Source organism: Peromyscus maniculatus, chromosome 13 (assembly GCF_049852395.1).
Source record: "Peromyscus maniculatus bairdii isolate BWxNUB_F1_BW_parent chromosome 13, HU_Pman_BW_mat_3.1, whole genome shotgun sequence".
NCBI classification, from domain to species: domain Eukaryota; kingdom Metazoa; phylum Chordata; class Mammalia; order Rodentia; family Cricetidae; genus Peromyscus; species Peromyscus maniculatus.
In genome coordinates, this window is record NC_134864.1 from 40,408,223 (window position 1) to 40,418,257 (window position 10,035).

The window sequence follows — 10,035 nt, forward strand, 5'->3', positions numbered from 1 at the left end:
TGGAGCCTGTCCTGGAACTCACTCTGTAGACCAGGCTGGTCTCGAACTGCCTCTGCCTCCCGAGTGCTGAGATTAAAGGCGTGCGCCATCACCGCCCGGCCCGATTCTAGTCTTTCACTTGTGGCAGACAAAATATCCACACTCCCACATTTTATCCCCTTGCCCAAGACCTCTTCTTAAGTGAGAATCTTCTTTTTAAAAAATATTTTATTTACACATGAAGGTATGCACACCATGTATGTGCAAGAAAAGAGCCTTGGAAGAGGCATCAGATCTCCTGGACTGGAGTTATAGGCAACTGTGAGCTGCCACGTAGGTGCTGAGAACTGAACTTGTATCCTCAGTAAGAGCAACAAGTCCTTTTAACTGCTGAGTCATCTCTCCAGCCCTTGAGTATGAATCTTTTATGTCCTCTCTTTGCTCCTTCACTTGTGAAAGGACCAAGATGTCTTCCAGCTCTGCTAGGCAATAATGGACTATCTAACGTAGTTTATGACTGTTAAATGCTGATAAAGAAGCTAAATGACATCCTTTTTATTAAGTGTATGTGTTGGAGAAAAACCTACCCATAGGAAACAGATCCAAGTTTACTCTGCTTCTGCAAAGCCACCCAAGTGTGATGACTAAAGGCCAAGCATGGTGGTTCATACTTCTATTCCCAGCAGTTGGGAGGCCAGAGTTCACTCTCACAAGCTTGAGGCCAACCTGATCTACACAGTGAGTTACAGGCTAGTCAGGGGTATACAGAGAGACTATCTCTCAAAAAACCAACAACAAACAAAAAAAGGAGGTGAGGCTAGATGATATTTTATCACTTGGGAGGTGGTTACAGGAGGATCAGAGTTCAATCATCCGTGGCTGAATGTCAAGCTGGAGGTAAATCCTGACTCAACACATGAATGCCCCTTCCAAAACAAGAGAAAGCTTAAATTGCTCCTAAGCTTTCACTTTCAAATTGTAGCCAAGAAAGAAAGGCAAGAATGACAATAAACCATTCTTTACCTCTAAAACACAAGAGTATACATAATTCAAAAAAATAAAAATAAAGAAAGCCCACTTAAATACTAAGAAGATGCCCCAGGTAGAGGAAGCATTCAAACACACCCTCCTAGAGGGGCTCCTGGCAGTCCTGGAGTCAGGGATCACACTGCCTGACTTAACAGGGTGGGGTTATTTGGGGGTGTTCTTTTCCCCTTAGCCCTCAGGCTTGAACTCAGTCAGGAAAAAGAGAGTTCCTCGCTTTACTACTTCATCAACAGACCCGAGAAAAATCAACTTAAGAACCTTAACTAACGTTCTAAGTCATAAACATGGAAGGTCTGAGTCTCTCCAGGCATGAAGGCACCCCAAGCATGGATCTCTACTGGGAAAACTGCTCAGATCCATTCTAAGAACCTTGCTGTATGACTTGGGAGTATCTATCAAACCAGAGCCATTAATATTTTAGTTCACTCTTCAAGGCTGCACCAAAGGTTTGGAGGAGAAAGGCTGCTAAGGTACTGGGCTAGAGAACAGGAGAACAAGCCAGGCAGTGGTGCCCATGCCTTTAATCCCAGCTCTCAGGAGGCGGAGGCAGGCGGATCTCTGAGTTTGAGGCCAGCCTGGTCACAAAGCAGGTTCCGGGACAGCCAGGGCTACACAGAGAACCCTGTCCTGAAAAAAAAAAAAAACAAAAAACAAAAAACAAAAAACGAATAGAACCTGTCTAGGAGCTGGAGGTCTGTAGTCTGTAAGCTCTGAGCTACAAATGATCCTCTGCTTTCACCTCCCAAAGCTGGGGTTACAGGGGGCACCACACACCAAGCTTGTTCTGCCGTTTTATGGTTTAAAATCATGGTAATAGAAGGGTCCATTTAATATACCAAAAAGATGAAGCATTTCCTGTTTTACCATCTGCTCAAGCTTCAGGTTCAAGCAAGTTTGGAGAAAAGGCAAGTCCTGGGGGCTGGCAAAATGGCTCAGTGAGTAAAGGCACTGCTACCAACCTAAGGACCTGAGTTCAATCCCTGGAGGTCACATGGTGGAAGGCGAGGACTGTATCCTGTGTAAGGGACCTCCACACTCATTTCATGATGTGCACGGACACATGTAAATGAGTCCTTTGGAGTGGAGTGTTAATTCTTTCAGATGTGGCTGTCTCTGAAGTTCCTCTTTTACAAAATGGGGACAAAAGAGCCATATTACAAGACTGTCATGAAGCTTAATAGCGATGATACACACACACCTCATATTTCCCAACCAGTGCCTCATGACTAATTTACAGGTATGTTGAGACAATAGTTCCTATAGTTCTCACAGTAGTGAGTGGCAGGATCTTAATAAAATGTGCACAGGGGGCTGGAGAGATGGCTCAGTGGTTAGGAGTACATGCTGTTCTTCCAGCATGTACTCCTAACCCAGCATGTTCAATTCCCAGCACCCACATGGCGGCTCACCACTGTCTGTAACTCCAAGATCTGACACCCTCACACAAACATACACACAGGCAAAACACCAATTCACATAAAATTAAAATAAATAAATAAATAAATAAAACAAAAAACACGCCACACAACTACCACTAGGTTCAGTTTGTGCCCCACAATAAATCTCGGCAATCACAGTGGTGGAAATCAAGTACAGTCCTTAGCACACAATAGTCTACTATCTCCCCAACCCCCGTGACACAGAAGTCGGCCTACAGGCTGCTCCTGGAACTCACTCTGTAGACCAGGATAGCCTTGAACAAGAGCTCCACCTGCCTCTGCCTCCTAAGCGCTGGGATTAAAGACTCATGCAACCTTCCAGCTTGTTCTTGGATTCTTAAAACCCTGGGTTTTCTCAATGCTAATCTGTCACATAGGCACAGACTGAAATTAAATGAAGCTCTTTAAAACATAGGTGGTGTGCTTTCGCACAAGCACACAATGGACAGCACAGTACCTGGCTTACAGAAGACAATCTATACATTAGGCTTTTCTTCCAGGTGGATTTAGAAAGGACCAGACTCTGAAGCTGTGGTTGGAAGAGTTTTGGGAATTGTGGAAGCTTTCAAGATCAGGAACTCTTTACCCAGTCCAAGGAGAAATAGGATTCCCATTAGCATCAGACTGTTAAAATGACTGGAATTTGTGACCAAGCCAGCTGGATGGTTCTTAAGGTTATTCACTGGACGTCCTAAGACACTGAGACATTACCCAATTCACTCAGATGGGCTGATTTCTTTTTTTAAAAGATTCTGTAGCCTAAGCTGTGTTATCTGTATGGTATCCTAGGCTGGCCACAAACTCATGGCAATTCTCCTGCCTCAGCCTCCCAAGTGCTAGGATTACAGGCATGAGGTACCACATCTGCCTTTAAGAGATATTCTTAAAAAGGGGAGATGGAAGCTGGGCGGTGGTGGCGCACGCCTTTCATCCCAGCACTCGGGAGGCAGAGCCAGGCGGATTTCTGTGAGTTCGAGGCCAGCCTGGTCTCCAAAGCGAGTTCCAGGAACGGCGCAAAACTGCACAGAGAAACCCTGTCTCGAAACCCCCCCCCCCAAAAAAGGGGGGGGGGAGATGGCTCAGCAGTTAAGAGCATTGGCTGCTCTTCCAAAAGACTTGAGTTCCCAGCATCCACATGGCGGCTCACACTGTCTGTACTCCAGTTCCAGGGATCAGACATCTTCCAACTTCCACAGGCACTAAGCTTTATATGGTGCGCATACATACATGCAAGGAAACATTCATACACATAAAGTAAAAACAACTTTTTCTTTATATTATATATTTATTTATTTTTATGTGCATTGCTGTTTTGCCTGTGTGAATGTGTGCAGTCCCCTGGAACTGAAGTTACAGACAGTTGTCAGCTGTCATGTGGGTGCTGGAATTAAACCTGGGTCCTCTGGAAGTATAGTCAGTGTTTTTTTTTTTTTAATTATTATTATTTTTTTATTTGATGTGCATTAGTGTGTGAGGTCCCCTGGAACTGGAGTTACAGACAGTTGTGAGCTGTCATATGGGTGCTGGGAATCGAACCCAGGCCCTGGAAGAACAGTCAGTGCTCTTAACCACTGAGCCATCTCTCCAGCCCTTTTGTTTTGTTTTTTGTTTTTTGTTTTTTGAGACAGGGTTTCTCTGCGTAGCTTTGCGCCTTTCCTGGAACTCACTTGGCTGGCCTCGAACTCACAGAGATTCGCCTGGCTCTGCCTCCCAAGTGCTGGGATTAAAGGCGTGCGACACCACCGCCCGGCCTAGTTAGTGTTCTTAACCGCTGAGCCATGTCTCCAGTCTCTAAAACTAATTCTTAAAAGAAATCCCTTAGGAAACTCTTTCTTTAAAGATTTCTTTTTATTTGTGTGAGTGTGTGTCTGTGCTAAGTTTGCAGCAACTGTGTCTGAGTGCCTGTGGTGGCCAAAAGAGGGCATCAGATCCTTTGGAGCTGGAGTTAACAGGTGGCGTGAGCTACCTGAAGTAGGCTTGGAACTGTCCAGTACTCTGCAAGAACAGCAAGTGCTCTTAAAACTGATGAGCCATCTCTTTTGCAACCAAATAGTTTCTTAAAACTGGGTATGGGAGCTCTATACTTTCCTAAAGGAAGCTTCTAGAATGTCAACAGAGAGTAAAGTACTGCTAGCAACTATAGTACCCCATTTTTTGTGAGTGAGTCTTTGGAGTTTTTATTCCTAAATGCACCCTGGAAACAAGTCTCCACTGTGGCATTTGTGACCTTCTCTGGTTATCCCTTCCAAGTCCTGAAGTAGAGGAATTATTTTGTGATCACTAAAAATTTTTGATTACTTTCTTTAAATCCTCCAAGGTTCCAATTATTCTTTCTGAGCAAAGCCCACAAAACATTGTATTAGGTAAAAAATGGTCCTTTTCTTTGCTAAACCATATCTCAAAATACAGGGAATAAAAAGACACAAAGGCTGATACACACACACACACACACACACACACACACACACACACACACACACACACACACTCTCTCTCTCTCTCTCTCTCTCTCTCTCTCTCTCTCTCTCAGAAAAGTGAAACAAGCTGGGTGTGGCAGGATGTGTAGGAAGCTGAGGCAGGAGGAGCACAGGAGTTTGAAGCCGGCAGGGGACACAGTCCCAGGACAGTCTGGGCTGCAGTGGGAGACCCTGTCTCAGAACAGCAGAAAGGCTGGAGAGACGGCTCGGTGGGTAAGAACACTCGCTGAGCAACCACGAGGATCTGAGATAGAATCCCCAGCATCCCCAGCAAAAGCCTGCAACCTCAGCTGAGCCAGGATGACTGCGGCCCGCTGACTCTCAGCCTATTCCAGGTTCAATAAGAGACCTTGTTTCAAGGGAATGTGGCAAAAAAGTGTTACAGCAGGACACCCAATATTTTTCCTCTGGCCTTTCCATGTGTACACACACACACACACACACACACACACACACACACACACACACACCCCTCTCCCTCTCTTTCTTCCTAAGGATTCTGAGGAAACAAAGATGGCTGAAATGCCAGTCCGTGCCCTCAATCTAGTCCTGTGTAGCTCTGGCAATTCACATCCCAAAGACAATGCAAAGAGGCCAGATGACAGGCAGCAGAGTATCAACCATAATGCCTGGTAAAAAGATCAACTAGATCTTAACTGTCAGCGAGCACATTCCACGGCATCTTTGGGCCTCAACAATGTCCTATTTCTGAATCTCTTTAAGCCAGCCTGCCTCTCGGAGGACATATGTGGCACATTTGGGAATGAGAACAAGGTATCAGCAAGACTTAATTTATTCCTTTCTCAAATTTCTCCTCCCACAGTCCTCGCCCACCCCACTCAGCGCTACTTGCTTACTGAGTTCTTCTCCCCCTCACAGAACCGTAGCTCCCCACAATATGCACAGGCTGTGTGTGTGTGTGTGTGTGTGTGTGTGTGTGTGTGTGGTAAGGAGCCAGGAGGCACTTTGAATCAACAGCAGCCCGAATCTGACAGCATGTCCTCAGTTCTGGACTGCATAGCTGCAAAGGTGACAGGCCTGAGGATGAAGAGGTTCTTTCTTGGTATGTATGTAGTAACAAAAGAATTCAATTAATTCTCCAGATTACTTCTGCTTTAATTGTGGTCTGGGCAAGGATTCCTAAGTGAAAAGGCAGCGCTGTTGATAAGACCTGTGCAGGTCATTATTTACAGTGTTGGGCGTAGCTTTTTAATTAGTCATAGTGTGGAGACTGTCAGGAAGGTGTTTTACTGTATCCCTTTGTGAAGACACACAGATAGGTCCAATAAGCCACTGCTGAGGCTCCGGTGTGAAGGGAGAAAGTGGGAAGCTTTGTTAAAATTGCCTTTAAATTACAAGATGGCTGTGGCCAGCTGTGTGCTTAGAGTTTTTCTTACAGAACTCACATCCAGACGCAAGTTTAAACTTTCATCTGATGCTACAGGCAAAAAAAAAAAAAAAAAAAAAAAAATCCAGCAAGATGACCCAAGGGATCATTAAAAATAAATAAGATAAAGTAAAAAGGCGAAAGGGAAGCTAATGCAACTTTATTCTGGCGCATGTACTGCAAAACTACTTTGAAGAACACCTCATGAGAGCTGGGAGGCAGTGTGATGGGAGCACTCACCTAGCATGTGCAAGGCTCGGGGTTCTGAAACACACACCCCAAAAACAAACTATCTGGTGCTTTCATTTTCAGCAGGAAGAAGAGCACTGTCCAACAGAACTGTCCACAGTCACGGGCATGCACACTGTGTAAATGCAGCACAGCTCATGCAGCTCAGGAAACCGATTCTAGTTTTACTGCGCCTTTGTACTTAAATCTAACAAGCTACATGTAGTGAGTGGCTATGGTACAGGACACTGCAGAACAGAAAGACTGACTCTGGCAAAGGCTACCATGAATGCAATTTCCCTAATTAATTTGTTCTGAGAGGTGCAAAGAGCAGGACAGAGCTGAGCCTCCCAGCTTTCCGGACAGCACAGCCTTTCACCTCTCCAGGGGCTCTCCTCTGGCCCATTCCTCTCTATAAGGGCATTATCTTCTCCTAACACAGCTTTTCTAGCAGTTCCCCCCTAACTTTGCTAACTGGCTCTCTTCAAAAGGCTCCCCACATTTTTTTTTTGGGGGGGAGTTTCAAGACAGGGTTTCTCTGAGCAGGCTATCCTGGAACTCCTCTATAGATCATGCTGGCCTCGAACTCAGATTGCCTGTGCCTCCTGAGCTCTGGGATCAAAGGTGTGTACCACCACCACTCAGCTTTTTTGTTTTTTTGTTTTTTTTTTTTGAGACAGTGTCACTATACTATAGATCCCTGGCTGTTGGTTCTCCTACCTCTATCTCCCGAGGGCTAGGGTTGGAAGAGGGCGCCACTACACCCCGCAGAAACAGGCAATCTCAGGAAAGCCCTGCCTTCACTAGTCTCTTTTCAAAGTACTTTTAAACAAAATGTTTTGAGCATATTTGCTAAGTCACACCTCCAAGGTTAAGACAAAACATATTACCTCCTCAAACGTTAAACCTGGCTACAGTGAGCATCTTTACAAAAAGAAAAAGAAATGTCTTGGAAATTTAAATTCATGTCCTCCTGATTTAAAAACCTATTTTAATCTCTCCGAAAGGGTAAACTTTTTATTTGCAACAGAGTAGCCCAGGCCGATCCTCCACTTCCACCTCCCCAGTGCTGTGATTACAGGCACACCACACCCAGTCGGCACTTTTTTTTTTTTTTGATACAAGCTCTCACTATGGCCTGGAACTTTTGCTCGTCTCATGCTCCCGAAAGCTGGAGTTACAGCTGAAGTGCCTGAACTACAAGCATGCACCACCAACTCCAGCACTCTGTGAGGAATGTTTTCTAAACAGAAAAAAAAAAGACTAAATCAAGTTCTGAATAACGTGTCACATTTTGGAGTCACAAGTTATTAATACACAAACGTGGAAGTCCTCCAGCCTTAAAAGGCATGCCTCCACTTGAGCACACACACGGCCATTTACCTTGTAACCACCCAGGACTCATTCTTTGCCAGTCTAGACTTGAGAGTGTATGTATTAAGATCGGTTGTGAAAATGCAGAAGTTATTTTAACTTCCTCCTTTGGGCTACACTATTCAAAAAAAAAAAAAAAAAAGGCACACACGCAGCAACTACACTACTGAGTCCCGGGGCTGACTCACTTCAAAACTTCAAATGCAAAGAAGTGGTATGGAAGGCTGGAGACAAGAACCAAGACTTGCACATGTACTCAACTGCAGCTCCGGGCAGGGCAGGAAGCAATATGCCCACCGAAGGCACCGAAGCAAGAGAAGCCCTGTTTTGTCTTGCAGATAAAATCTGTGACCTTACAAAAGAGACAGGACAGACGACATATTCGATGTAAGCAGTGGGTTCATGCTTTTCCAACTCTGTGAACCACACGTTCATTATGAATGCTTACAAGTCCCCCTCTCCCAACCCTGCCTTCTGGGCATCTACAGGCAACTAACTCACTTTCCTACTTCTAGTTCCTAGTTCACAGAAAACAGCCTGCACTTATTTCCTAACTGCGAAACCAAAATGTGAAGCCCCATCCTTACCAATGAGGAAATGAGGCAAAGGAATGGCCACAGGCCACCATAAATTATAACCTAAAACCCAATTCCTCTGCTCAGGTTTGAAGTATATTAGAGAGGCAAAGCAGCTTTGGGGGAGGAGTTTGTCTTTTTGTGTGTCTGACAGAGAAGGCTTGAAACACGTCCCGTACATTAAGATGCCGATGTTTTAAAAGGTTATCGAAGAAGTTCATAGATTCTGGGAGCAGAAGCAGCTATTAACCGGGTCGGCATTATCATATAAGTAATCAAAGACCAGGGGTCTTGGATAAGAATTTAAGACACATAACCAGATCAGAGCTGGTCTCCAGAGAGCTAAGGAGGGTGTGGATGGAGGACTGTTGGCTTTGCCTGAGCAATATACAACAAAATGACGAGTTTCGATCACAGGTTAGAGAGGCAGGGAGAGATCACTGGGTTTGGGGTTTTTTGTTTTTGGGGTCTTTTTTTTGTATTTTTCTCTTCTAGCTTCCGAGACTGGGTCTACTTTCAGTCTTGCCTCCTGCTTCTCCTGGGGGAAGAGATGGGGGTGGGGAAACAGAGTGCCGGCGGCGGGCGATCTCGGCCTGCCTGGTCTTCCCACCTCGCCCTGGGAATTCCTGAAAACTCCATTCAATCCTGCTTTCCCTAAGGGGGTCTCTCTGGGTTCGGAACAATGACGGAGAATACAGAGGGGAAGCGGGGCCCCTCTCTTTCTCCCACAGGGCAGTGGGCTCTTGGGCGTGAGTCCTGGCCTTGGCTGCCCTCACGTCCCACAGGTCTCCTGCGCTCTCTCGGGCACGCCTTGATCCTGTCCACTCGCTGCTTCCGCATCCCCGTCTCAGCCTCTCCCCCACGCATCTCCGGCTCTCCGGCCCGCCGCGCCCCACGGCCTCCCGACGTCCACCCTTGCCCGGTGGAGCCCCGAAGCCGCGCCAGGTTCCCGATCTCTTTCCCCCACCTCTTAGGGCTTGGGGGACCGGACGCCACCCGGGATGAGCTAGGGTCCACCCGGCCTCCTCCCTCCCGGCGTGCGCTCGCTCACCCGGCGGCCGCGTTCTCGAACTTGAGCGCGAGCGTCTCCTCGATGATGCGGTTGTTCACCTCCAGCAGGATCATGGCGGCGGCTGCCCCGGGCAGGGGAAGGAGAAACAAGGGCGGTGAGGGTGGGCGAGCGAGGGCAGGACGGAGAGGGAGCGGCCCCGCTGCCCCTGACGGGGGAGGCTGGGTGCGGTAGGTGAGGGGGAGAAGGGAACGGGGAGCGGGGCGGGGAGCGGCGCACGCGCGCGCTGGCCCGGCACGCGCGCTGCCCTGCTGGAGGCAGCCACCACCCGACCGACCTGGCCCCCTGAAGCTTCAACCCGCCTGCCGAGCCGCCGCCGCCACCGCCTCCGCCTGCCGAGCCGCCGCCGCCGCCGCCTCACCGACGATCCCGGTCCCCGCCCAGCCCCCGGCTCCAGCCGGCCACTTCCGCTCTCACACCCACTTCCGCTCGCCGCCCGGACGCGCGGCCCCGCGGCGCC

General features: G+C 47.6%; 1 protein-coding gene across 2 annotated transcripts in view; it reads right to left on the reverse strand.

The window, feature by feature from the left end:
* The window catches only part of Arpc2 (actin related protein 2/3 complex subunit 2), a 33,821-nt gene extending 23,835 nt beyond the window's left edge, over positions 1–9,986 (reverse strand). The window contains exons 1-2 of one of the 2 annotated variants that reach the window (XM_076550119.1): positions 9,853–9,986; positions 9,558–9,639 (exon numbers count right to left, since the gene is read on the reverse strand). In XM_076550119.1, the coding sequence (XP_076406234.1) occupies positions 9,558–9,631 (74 nt within the window). In that variant the 5' untranslated portion in view covers positions 9,632–9,639; positions 9,853–9,986. Of the gene's footprint in view, positions 1–9,557; positions 9,761–9,852 lie in introns of those variants that run through there. The other variant, XM_006972208.4, reaches the window with a different exon arrangement.
* Positions 9,987–10,035: the final 49 nt, after the last annotated feature.